The sequence below is a fragment of the Manis javanica genome, chromosome 13 (assembly GCF_040802235.1).
Source record: "Manis javanica isolate MJ-LG chromosome 13, MJ_LKY, whole genome shotgun sequence".
NCBI classification, from domain to species: Eukaryota; Metazoa; Chordata; class Mammalia; order Pholidota; family Manidae; genus Manis; species Manis javanica.
In genome coordinates this window covers 99,768,771-99,786,858 of record NC_133168.1, presented here as the reverse complement: position 1 = coordinate 99,786,858, position 18,088 = coordinate 99,768,771, and the positions used below count along the sequence as shown (strand labels likewise).

General features: G+C 62.6%; 2 protein-coding genes across 11 annotated transcripts; one reads left to right on the top strand and one right to left on the bottom strand.

Moving 5' to 3' along the window:
* Positions 1-2,133: 2,133 nt before the first annotated feature.
* Positions 2,134-14,570, bottom strand: MOB3A (MOB kinase activator 3A). Of its 5 annotated transcripts, none has more exons than XM_073220658.1 (6): positions 14,402-14,535; positions 12,016-12,350; positions 10,176-10,294; positions 6,335-6,819; positions 4,586-4,788; positions 2,134-3,388 (listed from the first exon to the last, which is right to left on the bottom strand). In XM_073220658.1, exons 4-6 carry the CDS (start codon positions 6,753-6,755, stop codon positions 3,359-3,361), a joined length of 654 nt encoding a protein of 217 aa, XP_073076759.1. In that variant the 5' UTR covers positions 6,756-6,819; positions 10,176-10,294; positions 12,016-12,350; positions 14,402-14,535; the 3' UTR covers positions 2,134-3,358. The 5 variants fall into 5 exon arrangements, with proteins under 5 accessions (XP_073076759.1, XP_036873893.1, XP_036873894.1 ...); XM_037017998.2 differs by having other exon boundaries at positions 12,040-12,350; XM_037017999.2 differs by having other exon boundaries at positions 12,040-12,354; positions 14,402-14,526.
* Positions 14,571-14,768: 198 nt separating this feature from the next.
* On the top strand, positions 14,769-17,417 carry IZUMO4 (IZUMO family member 4). 6 transcript variants are annotated; one of them, XR_005061286.2, is made up of 10 exons: positions 14,769-15,132; positions 15,216-15,296; positions 15,379-15,450; positions 15,859-15,885; positions 15,973-16,048; positions 16,225-16,272; positions 16,355-16,369; positions 16,596-16,688; positions 16,870-16,884; positions 17,098-17,417. XR_005061286.2 is itself a non-coding variant. In XM_037017996.2 (10 exons), exons 1-10 carry the CDS (start codon positions 14,919-14,921, stop codon positions 17,186-17,188), a joined length of 657 nt encoding a protein of 218 aa, XP_036873891.2. In that variant the 5' UTR covers positions 14,769-14,918; the 3' UTR covers positions 17,189-17,417. The 6 variants fall into 6 exon arrangements, 2 of the variants coding, with proteins under 2 accessions (XP_036873891.2, XP_073076758.1); XM_037017996.2 differs by having other exon boundaries at positions 16,671-16,688; XR_005061285.2 differs by having other exon boundaries at positions 16,596-16,884.
* Positions 17,418-18,088: the final 671 nt, after the last annotated feature.

Below are 18,088 nucleotides of genomic sequence, written 5' to 3'. Positions count from 1 at the left end.
TATTTCCCTAAAGGCCTGTGCAGCACAAGTCATAGGCTCATCTGTCACCAAGGGCGCAAAACGTCAAGGGAAAGATTGATCAGAAATGTGAAAGGTAAACAAGTATGCCCGAACGGTCATCAAGTTAAAGAAGAGAGCAGGGGAAATCACATTCATGACAAGTTACACATTAAAAGGTTTTATGAACAAGTAGGTCAGACGAGCGCGCGGGGAAACGGGGCCCACGGCGCACGCAGGTGGGCGGAGGGTAACCGGGGCGACCGACTGGAGGAACATGCGTTGCAGCTATAAAACAACGGCGCCGCCCCAGGCAGAGGCCTGAGGCTCCGGCCGCTGCAGCAGGTGATTCTCGAGGGCTGGGTCTGCACGTCCCCGCGGTGCACCTGCCCCCACCCTCCCTTAGGTGGTCGGGTGGGAGCCAGTCGCCAAACCCTGGGACGTGACCGCCGATTTTTATGCAATGGGAGAGATTCAAGCCTTGACTTCGGCGGACCGGGGAACTGCTTCTAGAAGCACCTGGCCAGCAGGGCGGCGATGGGGCCACGAGACCCCGTGGGCTCGTGCGGCTGAGTTTTCCCTTTAATTCTTCTTTCTTTGGAATTGAAGCAGCCCCATGTGGCCAGCCCGTCGGGGCAGTGTGAGCCTAGGGACACGGCCGGCCCCGGCCTGGAAATCCCGAGTGACGGGGTGCCCGCGTTCTGCGCCGCCCTGCTGGGCACCGGCTCCCCGGAGCGCCGTCTGGGGGGTCGTCCGCCCTTCTCTGGCGGGTCTGTTGAGATGACGCGAGTCCCAGCCGCTCCTGATAGACGGTCCCTCGCGGGCCGTCTACCCCTCGCGTCCTCCCACCCCTGCGCGCCGGACCAGACTCCCCGACACCAGAACCTGCGCCCCCACCTCCTCTCCCGGCTGGACGGGTTTTGGGGTGAACTGCCCCGCTGCCGCGGAGGGAGAGTCCCCCGGAGGCTGCCCTCTAGTCCTGTCCCGGGCCGGCCCCAAACGGCGCCGTCCGAGGGCGTGTGAGCTCCGGGCAGCCAAGCACAGGCCACCGACTCGGCGGCGCACGGAACACGCGAGTTTATTCGGACAGTTCCGGGGTCAGAAGCCCCAAATCCGGCGGGCAGGGCCGGCTCCTCCGGGGACCCCGGGAGAACCGTGTCCCCCTCTTCCAGCTTGCAGAGGTGCGGCGGCCTCGGCTCGGGGCCCCTCCTCCGTCTGCACGGCCGGCAGGGCCGCGCCCTCCCGTCTCTCTGACCCTGACCTCCTGCCCCCCTCATAGGGACCCTCGTGAGGACCCTGGGCCCCGGGACCCCAGGGCCACCCCTATCTCAGGGGCCTTGACTGGTCCCTCTGCGTGGCCCCTCTGCCATCCTGGGACCGGGATGGGTACATCTTTGGGGCCTTTTATTCCAGAAAACAACAGCCCCCAAATTCCTACCCTAGTCCTGGAAATCGCTGCGGTGCGTTTGCAAAAATCAAAGCTGAGAAACCGTGGCTTCTCTAGAGGGAATTCCCAAACACCGTGGAATTCACCTTGCAGCAGGACCTCCCCTTGCACAGGGACCGCGCGCCCTCTAGCGGAGCAGCCGCGCCCGGCCGCACAGTCCCGGCCCCCGGAGCCGAAAGCGGCCCCGAGTGAGGACCCTGACCCCGTTTCCCAGAATAAGAAAGGCTTTAGGTACATCGATCCTGTGTCTGGGTCACAGCGCTGGTAACGGGCAGGGACACACGCAGCCCTGTCCCCTCACTCACAGCCTAGCCCTGCTCTCCAAAGACTTCCGGGACCTTTACACGGAGCAAAAAGGGTCAGGGTTCAAATCATGTTTGGTAAGTGCCAGACTCTCACACAAAACAGAAAGGGGAGAAGGCGAAGTGTGCCCCTTCCCTATGGCGCTGGTCACCCCACTTCCAGACACACATCCTGACACCCCAACCCACACCCACGGGACTCCAATTCCACCCATGCCTGTGCCTGTCTATCTCTTTGGGGTGCTTTGGTGGGCCACAAACTGTTGTAACATCTACCATGTCTTTGCCCCTTTGGCCCCTTGGGGACGTGGGTGCCCCAGTGACAACGGTGGTGACCTGCCCCATGCCGGCCCTCCTGCCAGGAAAACAGGAACAATAGCCAGCAGCCGCAGGTACAAAGATGGCACAATTTATTCGGCTGATGTGTGGATACCCAGGGGTGTGGGGGGTGGGGAGGAGGCCCTCCCTGACCCGCAGTCCCCACCACCTTCCCCTCCTGGCCGGGCCGCAGGCAACAGCTGGTGCCCTGATAGGGGGGTTGGAGAGGGCGGGGGGGGGGCACAGTGGTTCTGGCATTTGGTCCTGGTTTTGCATTTAAAGGAGACACATTCCGTAGCCTGCAGAACGGGCCCGGGTGTCTGGAAGGACGGAGGCCCAGGCTGCGTTAATTGCACTTGTGTGCTGGGTGATGGCGCTCCTGCAGGGAGCACCCCGGGCACCCGAGGTACTAGAGTTGGGTGTGGTTGGGGTGGGAAGGGCCGCCTGGGGGAGGTCACTGGGGAGGGTGGCGGGCTTGGGGCAGCATGTGGCTCCCTGTAGTCACTGCAGCGAGGCCCCCATGGGGCCCTGGCCACATGGCCCTATGTTGTGTGGCCAAACTGTGCTGGGGTTTTGGTCCCGTAGCCTGGGGAGGGGGTGTCACCTGACAAAAGGTTTCGATATAAAGCTGGCAGGTGCTGAAGAAAGGCTGATCGCAGCCAGACACTCGGCAAAACCGATCCCAGTGTGCAGGCAGGTGGTTCTCTGCTGTTCTGAAGGGAAAGGGGGATCTCAAGCGGGGGCGGGCACTGTATGGGTGAAAAGTTCTCCCCTAAGCATCTCAAGATGGTCCTAAGGACAGTATGAGACCTAAACCCTTGAGGGTACTCGAGGCGGCCTTGGGAAGCCTGGACGCGGACGTGGGGTCTGGAAACTCTGCACAGATGAGCCGACGTTTTGGAGGGGCTGAGGGGGGCCAAGGCCGGGTCCAGGCGGTGCCTTCTGGGAGAGGCTGGGAGTCTGGGGTGCCGGGGAGGCCTCTCCCTGGCCGGGAGCCTAGGCCGTGCAGTGGCTGCGCTCCGGCGGCGATGGGGACAGGCCTGGGCGTGGCGGCAGCCTCCAGGCGAAGGCAAGCGGTTCACAAAGTGGCTTTTCCCTGCTGCTCAGTCACAGCGTCCAGGCTTAGTCTGTGCACCTGGGCCCTGGAGAGAATGAACCCCGGTGCCCGGGGGTGGGGGGGCACTGAAGGCATGGGGCTCACTGACACGTGGTCTAGAAAATGGTCATGTTTCCAAGGCGTGGCCCCCAGGCTGCAGTGTCCCTGGGCAGGGCCCAGCAGACAGGGTGGAGGCCCTCAGTGGCACATCCGAGTGGTCATTTCTTTCTGTTGGGAAGAAGCAGGACATTGGATTAGGTAGGATGCACGAGCAGCCAGGAATTATACACATGGAAGAGCAGGGGTGCTGCCTGGAGGGCCCCTGGGCCCCATGTAATGCAGGACCTGGGGTGCAGACTCCACGGAGGGGCAGAGGGCCGATACCGCTGGCTGGCGGGCCAGGTGGTGTATCCAGCATGCATGAGCTGCTGCAGCAGTGTGCGAGCACCCGGCTGTGCCCGTGTGCCGGTGAGGCTGCCTGCACAGACCCAGGCAGTCAGCCCTGGGCTGTGGCCTCCTGACCCATCCCTGCCTCCTACAGTCTGGCACACACCCCAAGGAAACTTCTAGAAAGCAGCTGGAATTAAAGATGAGAGGCCTCAACACAACCTTCAGGCCCAGGATCCTGTGTCAGCTGGGGAGAGCAGTGGCCCAGGTGCGGGTGCAGCCTCCCCGCACGGAGCAGCCGGCCTGCCCCAGGGCCCTTCGCTGAGAGCCAGGGGAAGCCACGCTCCGCCCTACAACCACCTCCAGGAAGACCCCTCGGCCTCCGCACAGGAGACAAGACGACAGACTGGGACACCACGTCCCAGACCACGAAGGGCAAGCGGGTCATAGAACAGCACGCGACCTCGCTTGGTGTTTTGTAAGTAACAAGAGGTGAGGTTCTCGGAACATCAGCCATCGTTAGGCGAGCAATTCAGGAGCGTTTGTGTCCGCGCTGGAGTGCCCCTCACTCTGTTTAGTTCCAGAACACTCCGTCACCCCAGACTGAACCTGCCCCCATTAGGCCTGGTCCTAAAACTTAAATGCTGAGAAGATGGTCACTGAGCGGCATGTCTGCAGGGAAATACACACACAGAAGCCGCTCACATTAGCCACGTTCTTAGCAATTTTTAAGGGAAACTTTCAAAGACCCTAGTCAGTGGGGGAACCCAAGAGAGAAAAAGCCCACGTGGGGTCCAAGGCCCTGCGAAGCCAGGGAGGGGTACCCCCAACTTACGGTGTCTCCCCAGGAGCAGATCCGCATGAAAACCCAAAGAGGCCCCATGGGTGGCACCCAGCACCCAATGTGACCCACCACACCTGGGGCCACACCCGTGTCACTGGGTCATCACAGGGGGCTGGCTCCCCTTGCCGACTCTGGGCCTCTGGGTGCCTGGGTTGCCTGGGGTGGGATGGGGGGTGGGTGCCCTGCCCGCTCACCAGCGGCTCCAGCTCCTTGGTGTCGATGAGGCCGAACTCCGTGACGAAGTAGTAGAAGTGCTTGTAGCAGGTGTTGACGTGCGCCTCGGAGCCCATCTGCGCGATGCGGTCAAAGTGGTGGATGTACACGTGCACAAACACGCGGAAGAGCCGCGACAGGATCTTCTTCACCACCTGCAGGAAGTTCCTGGGGAACGGGGTGCCTGCAGACCGGGCGGGGGGTCAGGGCTGGTGTTAGGGTGCAACTAGCAGGCCCAGGGGGACGGGCGCCAGCCCTAGGCCGCACAGCCATGCCGGTCCCCACCCAAGGCCTGGCGCAGCGGAGGCGCCCATGCCTCCCGGAGGAGCCCTTCCCTGGTACGCGGCCTCCAGCCCCCTCGCAGGGACTGCGGGGCCGTCTGGGCACTGTGGCAGGCCTGCTGCTCCACGGCCTGACCATGCGTGGGCCAGGGCGGCGGGGCATGGGCTGGGGGCCCTGCACTCACTGGCGCCGGTGCCAGCACATCTGGCTGGGGCCCGTTGCTTCCCAGATCCCGAACCCCCCCCGCCCCACCGGCCTGGCCAGCCGTGGCCTGCTTCCCCGCTCCGGGCGTGGCCTTGGTGCCTGTGTGCGTTTCTAGCTCCACCTACATTTCTTAATAGATGGGAACAACCTGCACAAACATATTTTTTGGTGTTTGGTATTTTCCACGTAGTATATTTATACATCCCCATCTCAGGTAGGTTTCTATGGCATTGTTTAAATGCGAACGTGCACCGTCTGGCAGTTGCTCCTCTTACTGTCGACCGAGTACTGTTTCACGGCCTGGTGTCTCCGGATGGGGCACACACATGCCACGTGACTGACCTTCTCCACCGTGCAGCCCCATTGGTGGCGCAGGGCACGTGCTGTTCCTCTCCCGCCCCACCCACTACCCCACGAAGACTCCCTGCCTCCTTGTCTCCCAGGACAGACGGAGGCCACCCATTCCCACGACCCTACCCGCACTACCCCGGGGCACTGGGACCCAGGACAGCAGACCAGCCAGTCCTCGAAGAAGGGCCCACAAGCTAACAGTACCAGGGGCCCAGCACCAGCTGGCCCAGCAGGTCCTCCGAGGCGCACGGCCAACAGTAGGAATGGCGTCGGCGAGGGTCTCTTGGGGCTGCTGAAACAGACCATCCCCGCTTGGCGCCTGAAGATGACTCGCCTGTCCCTCCCAAGTCCTGGGGGCCAGAAACCCCCACCCAGGCCCCCTGGGTGAGGTGGGGTGTGGGCAGGGCTGCCCCTTCTGGAGGCCACAGGGAGACCTCTCAGCCTCTCCTGGCGCCCTGGCTCAGCAGGCCGTCTTTCTTCTCCCGTGTGTTGAATCTCTGCCTCCCTTCTATGGGGACCCTTGTGACAGCATTAGGGCTCTCCCATCTCAAGATCCTCAACTTGGAGCAAAACGTGTCCATTCACACAGAGAACATCACCCGGTCATGGACAGGAGTGGGGCCCTGACACACACCCCACATGGACAACCCTGAACACACGGTGCTCGGTGAGGCGCCAGACACACACGGCCACACGGTGTGACCCCATTTCTCGGACATGTCCCCAGCAGGTGGATCCACAGAACGTGGGTGCGTGGGGGCTGGGCAGGGCGGACAGCTAAGGGGACGGCGCTCTGGGTCGGGATGCACTGGGACTGGAGGTGGGGGCTGCACAGCTGGGTGGACGCCCTCCAAGCCATGACACCGCGCACCTCGAGCTGCGGGCCGACTCACCAACGCTGGTGGGGAAGACCTCCTCGTTGTTGATCTGTGCCTCGATCCAGTCCATGAGCAGGTCCATGTACTGTGGGGCTGGCAGCGCCGTGGGCCTGCGGAACCGGTGCTCGTCCTGCCAGCGGTACTCGTACTTGGGGCCGCCCGACATGACGGGGCAGGACTGCGCCGTGCAGCCCTCGCTGATGGTGCCGTAGATGAGGTTGACGCGGTTGAAGAAGTCCACCACGTGCACGGCCACCCAGTCGCTGAGCTCCTCGCCGGGCGGCAGCTGCACGGCCAGCCTCAGGTCTAGCCCCGCGTTCAGCGACGCCTGCGCCCTCTTGTGCAGCTCGAAGCGCTGGGTGCCCGGCTCGAACTTGCGCTTGGGGCGGAAGGTCTTGTCCTTGTTGAAGACCTGCTTCAGGAAGGGGTTGGCCATCTCAGCCCCACCCTCTGTGTGGCGCCACCAGAGAGACACCGGGGAGTCCACGGGCTCCCAAGATCTGTAATACAGAGAGAGGAGGGGTCATCCCCTGGCCTTGGAGTCCTGTTCCGGAAGCCCGGGGCGCCCGGGACGTGCGGTTTGGTTTCACCAAGGGGACAGAGCTGTCTGCAGTGTCCGAGAGTCTCAGAGCAGGGGACGCCCTCGGCTGCTCTTTTTCCTGCCTGCCGCGTCCCTGCCTCCTTGTGCGGTCAGGCCCCCTCTCCGGCGTTGACAGTGCCGTACCACCCGGGGGACACCTGCAGAGACTGCGCCTCCCATGGGGGCCTTGTATCTGGGGGCACACTTCTCACCCGGCCACCCAGGCGCCCCAGGGAGCTCGCCTGGCACTGTCCGCGCCCACGTGGGAATGATGGCGCCAGTCCCCCAGCCTCGTCCAGTAACGAGCACGTCAGAGGGCTGAGGACGCGGCCTACTGCTCAGGGTGCAGTGGCCACGCCGACCCCATCGCCAAGGGACGGCAGCTGAGAGCTTCCTGGCAGAAGCTGCAGAGGAAGCAGTGCCAGAGGGGGGCGCAAGCAGCGGCCCCTGGGCTGCGGCGGATGATAGATAGCCACTTACGATGTCACACTAAGTACCCCCCCACCCCCTGCTTAAGTTAGTTTGCTTCGACTTGGGATCAGCAGGCACTGCCTGGTGGGTGTCCTACACCACCTAGCAGGTCCCCACGGGTGCAGGGGCCTCAGGCAGCCCGTGCCTGTGTGGGCCCGTGGGGCTGGCTCCGTGCGCGGGCCGGCCTGGTTTACCCCGGAGGCGCCAGGGGAGAGCCTCCTGTCCTTCCCCGCTTCCAGACGCCCCGTATCCTCAGCTCTTGGTCCCGCACCCCTCGATCTCAGCTTCCTGGGCCACCTCTCCTCCCACAGGGACCCCGCTCAGCCCCCAGGACCTGGGGCACGGCCACGAGTGCACAACCCTTTCAACACAGGAGATCACTAGTTCTGCCCAGGCCTGGGGCTCCTGCCCAGCCCCAGGGGGCCACTTGCAGGCCAGAGTGACCGGAGGACAAGCCAGCACCCAGACGTTCAGTAAGAGCTGAGCCACAGCTGCGCCGCATCCACAGCCCCGTGGGGCTCAAGCCAGCCCTGCCACCTCCGGGAGGAGGGCGACCTCCAGGATGGGACCAGCTGGGTCCCTCCAGATGCCAGGGCTGCAGGGGGCGCTGGCATCCTAACCTCACTGTGTTCAGGGAGGACCACGCGTGCGCCCTGTCTTCCAGAAGGGAGCCTTTAATTCCAGAGACCAGACACGGGACGCAAAACGCTGGCGCCGACGTTGCTGCGGGCCACCTGGCCCAGCAGCAGTGCCAACTGGGGGCCCCGGTCACACGCTCGAGCAGAGCAGACCCTGAGGCACGAGAACTTGAAGGTGAAAAGGCTGCTCTGGCCTGAAGGGAGCCGGGCTGAGCTGGGCCCTGAGGCGCGGCCAGAGAGACCTCAGAAACTGCGTGGGGCAGGCAGAGCTGTGAACAAAACTGACGTCATGGTGCTGGCGGGAAGAGGGAGAGAGCAGAGCCCTGCGCCTGGCTGGGGAGCGGGGAGCGGGGCGGCCCCCCGGCCACCGGCTGGCGGTCACGAAAAGTTACCATCTCACCCAGCAGTTCCCTCCTGGGAGTGGCCGCCCGCGTCCAGACCTGCACGTGCATGCTCCGAGCAGCGCGGATCGACCGACGTGGCCGCCGACGGGTGGACGCACAGACACGAGGCACCCCACCTGCCCACTGGGACAGAGCCATGCTCCAGGTGACAGCTAGAGGCAGCCTGTGTCCTGCAGCAAAGACTAGGGTGCCTGTCAACAGACCAGGCCTTCACTTCCTTCCCCACAGCCGCCCCGGGGCCTGGCGGCCCTTGTCACTTCCTGCCTCCGGCTGACTCCCTGCTAGGCACTTTGCAAAAACCCTCGGGGGAACAGGCACCCCTCTCCTGACCAGGGGAAAAACCCAGGCCTAGACCGGGTCCCCCCTTGGCACTGCTGACATCAGGGACGGGCCGTTCCCTGGGCAGCCGTCCTGGGCGCCGCGGGGGCTGAGCAGCTTCCCCAGCCCCACCCACTCGATGCCAGGAGCTCTCCACTGTGGCAACCACAGATGTTCCCCGGGGCCCCCTAGGGGCAGACTCACCCTGGGTCAGTACTGCCTAGGCGATGACTAGTCAGGTTGGGGTTTAAGGCATACTGTGTCTCTGTCAGTCAGGCCTCCATCTCTGGCCCCAGCCCCAGGAGCCTTGGGGTCGTGGCTGCCCCTTGCGGGCACCTCAGGGCCCACACAGAGCTGGCGTGCATGCTCCCAGCTCCAAGGCAGCTGACCCTCTCAGCTCTAGTGGGCAGGCACGGCTCCAGGAGCCCAGGGACGAGAGAAAGGAAGGCTGCTGAGAATGGGGTGCAGCCCTGCCCGTCCCGCCTGCCCACCTCCCTCCCACCGTGGCAGGACCAGCAAGGGCCCAGCCTCAGATCCCCAGGAAGCGCTGATGAACAGAGCCACCTGTGCAGACCCTCCGTGTCCGAGACTGGCTCGTGCCCTGGGGTTGGGCAGTCTGGACCCCGCAAGGCTGTGGGCGTGTGCCCGACACACCAGGGGGACCTGCCGCCCCACCTGCCAGGTGGTTCATCCACAAAGCAAGCTCAGGCTACTCTGGGCACAGGTGTGGGGAAGAAGGGCCCTGGGCACCGGCTGGAAAGGCAAGCCACCACCTCACCACCTGCTGGCACCTCAGAAGACACTTTCTCAACCTGGGCTTCCTTCAACCTGCACAGCCCCCTCTGGCAATGAGAAGATGAAGGGGGCCTACCTCCCTGGTCCAGTTGGGGGGTGCTGGCCGGGCAGGACTGGTGTTTACCGTTTTTCTTCCACATTTCTTCTGGACCCTGCCGCTAACCTTCTGCCCCCAGCAGAAATCATACCACAAAGAAAAATGCAACCCGCCAGCGCCCCATGGGTTATGTCGGGGCCTCTGTGGGACAGTTTTGGGAGTTTAACCTCCCACAATGTTACCTGGGGACATGCGGCCTGCCTGGGGCCTCAGGGGGAAAGCGGCCCAAACCCTCACACCGCCGCCCGGACGCTGCCTGACAGTCCTGGAAGACGCGCGGGGCAGCAGAGGGAGCTTGTGAAGCCCTGTCCACCTGGCCGTCTCTTCTCTAAAGTGGTTGATCTTTTTTTTTTTAAGTGGAAGAAATGATTTTCCAAAAAACTTCCTGGATGGGCAGGGTTCCCGCAAAAGCAAACAGCTTTTGGTCAGAAACACATGTCCCACGGCTGAAGGGTGGCTGGCCTCCGGCAAGTGCCTCTCCCTTCAGAAGCGCGGTTGGAGGCCAGGTGGTTGGGGGACGACCGCCCCTTGCTGCCCGCCATACCCCAGTTACCGTCTCTGGGGTTCCTTCTCTCGGCTCTTCTTAGGACACCTCAAGGGCAGCGTGGGCAAAGGTCAGGACAGGCTTCTTGGAACTGAGCGTAAGGGCTCTGCTGGCTGGCCCAGTTCCTCCTGCGAACGAGATGTGTGTGGCGCTCAGAAACTTCAAGAGTGACAAAGGTAAGATGACAAAATTCCCCTGCCCCAATACACACCCGCCCCCGTTTTTTTTTTTCTGAAAACAAAACAGAACACAGTTCCTCTAAGCAACCGCCGTGTGACCCTCCCAGCGAGGTGCAGCATGCCCAGCCCATGCCACTTCCTTCCGGTGCCTCCGCATCCTGCCTCTGCCGTGGCAGCGCCACCCCCGCAGGGACACTGCGCGAGGTGGACACTGGAGGGACAGGCCCAGGGGTTTGGCTGGAAGATGCTCAGAGCCCAGATCTGTCTGGCTATGGAAGGCTGCACCCCAGGGGTGGCTTCCTCCATCTAAATGTTCATTTTTCAATATAGCAAGTAGCTGTCCTGCAGGAGGCACCCAGAGGTGCCTCTGGCCTCCCCCATCACAGAGGTGGGCTGTTCTGTGTGGCCCTTGCATCTTTGTTTCTGGGGTGAAGTTCTCCAATTTGAACTGTAGGAAGGCAGGAAGTAAGGTTTGCAGAGGCCACTGTAGGCTGGGTACTGCCAAGGGGTTCCGTGTATCCCAGGCTCCCACAATGACCCTTTCTAAAAATTCAGTTGAGCTATATAACTCATAAACTGTAATCCAACCCTTTTACAGTATACAACACACGGATTTTAGGAAAATCATAATCGACCATCCCTGCTAATTCCAGAACATTCTCATCACCCCAAAAGAAATCCTGTGCCTGTCAACAGTCACTCCCCACCCGCCATTACTGTGGAATCGTGTGCCCCCAAGGGACACGCTCAAGTCTGAACTGCCAGAGTCTTTGAACGGGATGGTGTGTGGAAACTGGGTCTCCACAGATGGAAAGACGGGTCATCCAGCAGCAGGTGGCCCTGACCCAATGACAGCTGCCCTTATAAGAGGGAAATTTGAATGCAGACACGCATGGCTACAGAGACAGAGGAGCGGCGGTGTGTCCGCAAGCCAAGGACCTGGGGAAGCGGGGACAGGCAGGAAGGACTCCCGGGGTCTTGGAGGGGCAGAGCCCCCGGACACAGGAGCCGGTCTCCCCGTGACCCGGCCTGGGCCCCACCACCACGAGGGGAGGGGAAGGGGTGGCGGGAGCCCGAGCTTCAGCACAAGGGGAGCGGTGGTCGCCGCAGGCTGGCCGCATCCTGGCCTGATTCAGGGGCCAACAGCCGCTGCCTCCTCCTCCACCTCAGTCCCACTCAGGGGAAACCGAGGGGCACTGGCGGGCAAAGCCTGAGAGGAGGGGACCTGAGCGATCCCCGTGGCTGCTGCCTGCTCCCGAGCCATGTCCCTGCCGGAGCCTCAGCCCATGGCATGTGTACCTGAACAGAGGCCTGCGTGGCAGGAAGGGGAGACACCTGATCAGAACCCTGCCCTGCCGCCCCAGGCCCCCCAGTCCCAGCTTCCGCTCCACAGCAGCCTCCTCGGGCAGGGCAGGATCCATTCAGGCCAGTCCGTTCAGGCTCCCAGCTGTGCTCGGCCCCAGGGGACACTGGGCCATGTCTGGGGACATCTGTGGTCGTCATGAGTGGGGGTGCTCCGGGCATGGTGGGGACCAGGGATGCCCCCATCCACCACCAGTGCCCAGGACGGCCCCACGGAGAATGGGCCTGCCCTGATGTCTTATTTGGGACTTGGGAGCCGTAGGAGTGACTATCTCTTTCCAGAATCCAGTTTCTTAAGTTGGACTCGCCTTTTCTGCGGAAGCAACACGAACCTTGAAATCCCAGGAAATCAGGAACAGGGCTCACCAGCTGGGGCACGTCTCAAACTTCCCAGAGTAAAAACCCAAGTTCCAAGGCAGCCGCTTTGGGGATTCTGTTACTCATCCACTTGACGAAGCGCTGGAGCCGGGAGCTCCCGGGAAGATGATTCATGGCCGACCGCGCCAAACGCTGCTGTCTTTGGAATGTCCTTACAGGTGAGACAGACCGCCTTCGACTCGTTCAGAATACGAACCCTCTTAAAAGTTCATGAACTGAAATAGCACCTCCACGAACCCGCCTGTGAGGGACTGAAATAACCACCCTGGCTTTTGCCGAGAGGGAGAGAGGGAGAGAGAGAGACGGAGGCAGCTTAGAATCCAGCTTGTCAGTTATTCGAGGTGCCTGGAAGGTGGACACCAAGCTCGGCTTCCTAAGAGGCTTAAAGACGATGACCACACGCTCTCTCCTTTAGGGGCGGCCGAATCAAAACCAAACCCTGAAGCCACGTGGGAAGACATGGAGGAGCTGCACGCTCCTAGATGAAGGAAGCCAGCCCGAGAAGGGACAGTTGGTGACTCTGACCCTGGGACACACCGGGAGAGGCAGAGCTCAGGAGACGGCGAGCAGCAGCGGGGGGCTCCTGCGGGGTGCGTGGGCAGAGCACGGGGCACCTTCAGCGCAGTGAGAGAACTCTGCTGGCCCTGTAGAGTAGGACGTAGGGTCCATGTCTGTATGTTTTACCCAAACCCACAGAACACAGAGCACCAAGAATGAGCCCTAACATACTATGGGCTCTGGGCAGCCACCATGTGCCCACAGAGCTCATTCTTATGACCGACGTCACTCTGGTGGGGTGCTGATAATGCAGGAGGCTGTGCATATATGGGGAGGGAGGCATTTATGCTGTGAGCCTAAAACTGCATTAAAAAATTACAGTTGACACTTCTTCACCAATTGTGACACACCAAGCATTTAGCCAAGTCCTTGGAGTAGCTTATCCCAATTAATAACTAAATCCACAAATAGGAAACAAAACTACGAATCCTCTGAAATCAGGAGCTACATACATTTGTGGAAAGAATAAATGCCATGGAAGGCACCAGAAATATAATGTGCACTGTGTGCATCATTCCAAACTTTCTAGCAGCCACATTGAAAGTAAAGAAAAAAAAATGAAAATGAATGTGTGAAATTACCACATTAAAGTGTATTTAACCCCAAAACACCAAGATCTCATTTCAATACCTAACAGATAGGGAACATATTAAGGAGATACTTTGCCTTTAAAAAAAATACATACAGAGTGTCTGGGACCCGGTGTGTATTTGGCACTTAGGGCGCATCCCAACTGGACCAGCCATGTGTCAAGGGCTCCACGAGCCACGTGTGGCCAGTGGCTGTGGCACTGGACAGCTCAGCTCGAAGGGCTGAATGAGAGGAAAAGAAGCCCCTTGTTGGGAGATGGGGGCAGCTGGGGGACAGGTGCTGTCTGAGGCAGTGGCTTGGGGAGGGACGGGAAGCAGGGTGCCCTGGGGTACGGGCGTCTGGCTCCATCAGGCACACTGTCTCAGTGCGTTCTGAGAGCAGACCCCAACCGGCTGCCCGAACACACAGGGGGACAACCACCCAGTCCATATGCTACCCACATGGGGGGCACGGGGTCTGCAGCGTCCTGTCCTGGCCATCGGTCAGGGGCCAAAGCGTGGGCATCACGCTGCACTGAGCCTGCCCAATGGGCTAATGAGACCCCTGAACTCCACGTGGGCTGCAGGCAGGATCGAGGCAGCGGCTGGCCGCCAAGTCCAAAGGCAGACAGCGCAGGCTGTGACACGGACGGAAGCTGTGCCCCACCGCTGCGGCTTGGACTACGGCGGCTGATGGCGTGCCAGTCAGGCCTCGACGGAACCGAAACAACGATGCGAGGGGGCAAGAATGCACTTGCGTCGGGAGACCGGAGGGCTCTGAACCCAAAGGGAACGGCGGTTCTCCACGGGGTGCTTGTCACCAGGGAGTTTTCCGCTTTGTGACTTTCTGTATTTTCCAATCCCTCTCCTTCCCTTTTCAGTGACATTTTATAAAACACGTGGTCATTTCAAACGAATGCCAGCCCTCCGGCAGGGGCGAGGAGCCGTGGAGGCCCCCGGCGTGCAGCGCGGACGCCCCACCGCCCCGTGCGCAGGCCCTGTTCAGTGCCTGGGGACCGGGAAGCAAGAAGCCCTGTTAAGAAAAGGCCGGGCCCCGGAAGGCTGAGGCCTCGCAGTGCGAACCAGAGGCGGGGCCCGGGCGTCAGTGACATCGCCTGCGCGGGCCCCACGGGGCCAGCGTCACCACGGACTCTCCCCGCCGCCCGCTCCCGCCCCTCCGAGGACGCACCTCCGCCTCGCGGCCGCCGGGCCGCGATTGATGCTGTTCCGCGGCCGCCAGGTTCCCGGTACGTCCCTGGCCGCCGCCGCCGCCACGGAGGAAAAACGCGTAGAGCCCGTCCAGTCCCCGCCCGCCTAGCCGGGTCTACTTCCGCCACCGCTCGGGGCCTCCCCGGAAGCGAACCCGGACAACAGAGTCTAGACCAACGAGGGAGCACGCCATGCCCGCGCCCCCCGTTGCCTGGCAGCGAGGGACGGGCCGTGACGCCATTGGCTGGTTCCGTGGCTCCTTCCGCCGCTCCGGGGCGGGACCTCGAGGATCCAGCCGTGGTTTGCCCAGGCCGTGAGCGCATGCGTGGGGTGTGCCGGGGTGGAGCTTCTCCAGGGGCGGAGCCCGGGGGGCGGAGCCGGCGGCCCAGAGGTTCCGTTGCGGGGGCGCGGCCCAGGCCTGGGAGGCGCCGGCGGTTGGTGCGCGGCGGAGGGCGTGGCGCAAGGCGCAGCGGCTGGCGAGCGGCGGGAGGCGGGCCATGGCCCTGCTGCTGTGCCTGAGCGTGACCGCGGCGCTGGCCCGCGGCTGCCTGCACTGCAACGGCAACTTCTCGGAGAAGTTCTCCTTCTACCGCCATCACGTGGACCGCAAGTCCTGGTGGGTGGGCGACATCACCGCGTCGGGCCTGCTGCTCACCGACTGGAGCCAGGACACCATGAAGGAGCTCCACCTGGCCATCCCCGCCGAGATCAGTGAGTGCGGGCCCGCCGGGCACGCCCCCCGCCCCGCCGGGCGCCGGCCTCGGCCGCTCACCCGCCTCCCCGCCCCGCCCCAGCCCGGGAGAAGCTGGACCGAGTGGCAGGCGCCGTGTACTGGGAGATGGATCAGCTGTACCAGAGGAAGATGTTTTTCCCGGGTAAGGGGTGGAGGCCCACCCGCCCCACGACGCCCTCTCGGCCGAAGGCAGGGGCCTGACTTCCCCCGTCTCCCCCCATCAGGGTATTTTCCCCACGAGTTGCGGGCCGTCTTCCGGAAGCAGGTGCAGCTCATCCAGAATGCCATCATAGAAAGTGAGCCAACAAGGGCCGGGAGCGGGGAGGGTGGTGCTGTCCAGGGCCTCGGGGTACTTCAGAGTCCCAGTTGAGGCTGGGGGTTCTCGGCCAAGGCATGGCTGAGGCTGGACAGGTGTGAGTAAAGCAGCTGGCAGGGGACAGAAGTGGGGAAGGGCGGCTCCCTGAGAAGAGGGCCCTCCATTCCGTGGGCACCAGCGCGGCGCTTTGAAGGATAAACCCCACTGCTCCATGCCACCTCCTCCAGTAGGGCCCCGCGGGCACCACGTGCTGACGCTGCCCGTTCTGTAAGGCTACCATCCCAGGCTGCGGGCTGCACTGAGCCTTGGCAGGCCCGGGAGGACGGGCTGGAGTGGAGAATGGCTGGGCCTGCCAGGAGGGTGCCATCTGTGCTTTTGTTGCAAACAGGCCGCATCAACTGTGAGCGTCACTGCGGTGAGCGAGCCTCTGGGGTGGGCAGCATGGGCCCGGAGGCCGAGGCCGAGGCCGTGAGGAACCTGCGGCTGCTCTGGTGTGTTGCAGGCATCTTCCAGTACAAGACCATCTCCTGCACCGACTGCACAGACTCGCACGTCGTCTGCTTTGGCTACAATTGCAAGTAGGACTGGGGGGGTATCCGTGCTGATGGCCCCTGCTGTCTGTGGGCCCCAGGCTCACCCCCAGTGCCCCTCTGCCTGCATCCCTGGCCCTTCATCACCTGGCTGGGGTGGGGAGCGGAAGGCCCTCCACTGGCCCGGTTCAGGACCACACTGCCTCATGTCCTTGTCTCCCCAGGTCGTCTGCACAGTGGGAGACAGCTGTGCAGGGCCTCCTCCTTTACATGTGAGTTGGGGCAGCTGGGTTCAGGGAAGGGTCCCCAACAGAGATCACTTGGCCCCTGATTTCAATCCCATTGCTGTTGCAGAAATGAATGGCACAAGTAAGTCCCCCCTCCCCAAAACCAACGTGGGTTTTACCAGAGCAATGTCACGCGTGCCCCCCAGGTGAGCGTGTGCTAGGTGACCACTGGAGACAGCACCTGGCCTTGTGCTCAGAGCCCCAGCCCCTTCCTCCCTCCAATGGTCTCTGAGCTCTGCTGGCACAAGGGGTGCACATCATGGTTAAAGGGTCCCCGTGGTGTCTGGTCCTACCCCTGCCCCACGCAGGTGGCAGGGCTGTGGTGACGGATGTGCCCAGTGGAGGGGCCTCGGGGGCTAAATGGGGCCCCATTGTGTTTTTAGAGAGAACACCAGCATGAGGTAAGCCCATCCTCTCTAAAGCGCAGGCCTTCTGGGGGTTTGGGGGCTGGCATGGGATCCCTCAGGTGAGCGGGGGTGGGCAGGACTCTCTCTGCACCCGGACACGCCGGACGCTCTGCCACAACTGTGAGACCACCGCACGAATAAACTTCGGTTCCTCCTCCTCCTCACCGGATGCAAGAACCACTCCAGCCTTGTGAGTGACCCACAGGCTGCAGGGACCTGGGGGGGCTTCTGGGGCAGGGGTTGGCCTAAGCCAGGGGTCAAAACCCAAGGACTAATTTGTGGCAGTGGCCCTGGTGCCCCCCACCACTTTTGCAGACCCAGTTGTGGGAGTGTTGGGTGTGGCCCCAGCAGAAACACCAGGGAGGACAGGCAGGAGGACAGAAGGCACCTGTGTCCCCTGCAGCCTGGTGTCACCCAGATTTGCATGTCTGGAGCCCCCACACCTGGACAACCTGCCTCTGGAAAATGCTTCCGAGTGCCTCACACAGCACTGATGGCCGCCGGGCCTGCCCCACTGTGACGCAGGGCCGGGACTCCGCTGCGCGGTCCAGCCTGACCCTGTGGAGCAGGCCTGCTGCCGCCTCGGATCCCCCCGCCCCACCAAACACCGGGGCCTGGGCTGGGCCGGGAGGAGGGAAAGGTGGGTTTCTGTATGAATTATCGACGCCAGGTGGGACCCCAGAGCTACTTGACGAAATGATTAAATGTCCCCGATGTTTCTCACCAAGGTCAGTGCTGTTGGAGCAGGGGCGGGGCTGCGGGGACTGGGGTTCCCAGGCCGATGCCCACACCTGGGCACCTGGGCATATGCTTCGGATGACGCAGGAGACTGCAGCTGGTGAAGATGAGAGCCAGTGTCATCGGGGTTCGTGTGTCGGACTGTCCCTCAGTCAGAGGCACACGGGAGCCAGTGTTCCTCTCATGCGGCTCCTTCCTGCTGACGCTCCACATGGATTATGGGGAGATGGGCCCAGCACGGCCTGATGCAGGGCCAAGTGCTGCCAGGAGCCCAACCGTGTGCCTGCAGTGCTGTCCCAAGGCTGGTGGTCCTTGGCTGCCCAGATGACTTCCTCCCCACAGCTCCCTCTTGCCCTGTGTCCAAGCAGGGGCACAGGATGGCTCCTGAGGGGAGACAGGACCCCCCATTCTGCTGAGGTGTCACTGACTCAACACAGGCGCAGTTTCCATGGGAGCACGTTTCTGTCAGGGACACACATGGTGTAACCACCACATCCCGTGGGGAGGCTCTGGAAGCCGCGCTGGGGTAGACTGGTGGTCACACAGGGCGCCTTGGACGAATGCCACCCAGGGGGCGAGTTAGGAGAGGGGCTGGTTGGTAAAGAGGACCTGGTGTGGTGGGGGGCCGGCGTCCCTCCTCATGCCGCCAATCTCTG

Bases quoted from the DNA above. Each gene is read 5' to 3' on its own strand.
- MOB3A (XM_017653933.3), bottom strand. From the start codon at position 6,755: ATGGCCAACCCCTTCCTGAAGCAGGTCTTCAACAAGGACAAGACCTTC. The intron at 4,789-6,334 runs GTGAGTCGGCCC...CCCGGTCTGCAG, and splicing joins GGTCTTCCCCACCAGCGTTG to GCACCCCGTTCCCCAGGAAC. The intron at 3,389-4,585 runs GTGAGCGGGCAG...TCTTCCCAACAG, and splicing joins CCAAGGAGCTGGAGCCGCTG to AAAGAAATGACCACTCGGAT.
- IZUMO4 (XM_037017996.2), top strand. From the start codon at position 14,919: ATGGCCCTGCTGCTGTGCCTGAGCGTGACCGCGGCGCTGGCCCGCGGC. The intron at 15,451-15,858 runs GTGAGCCAACAA...TGTTGCAAACAG, and splicing joins CCAGAATGCCATCATAGAAA to GCCGCATCAACTGTGAGCGT. The intron at 15,886-15,972 runs GTGAGCGAGCCT...GGTGTGTTGCAG, and splicing joins CAACTGTGAGCGTCACTGCG to GCATCTTCCAGTACAAGACC.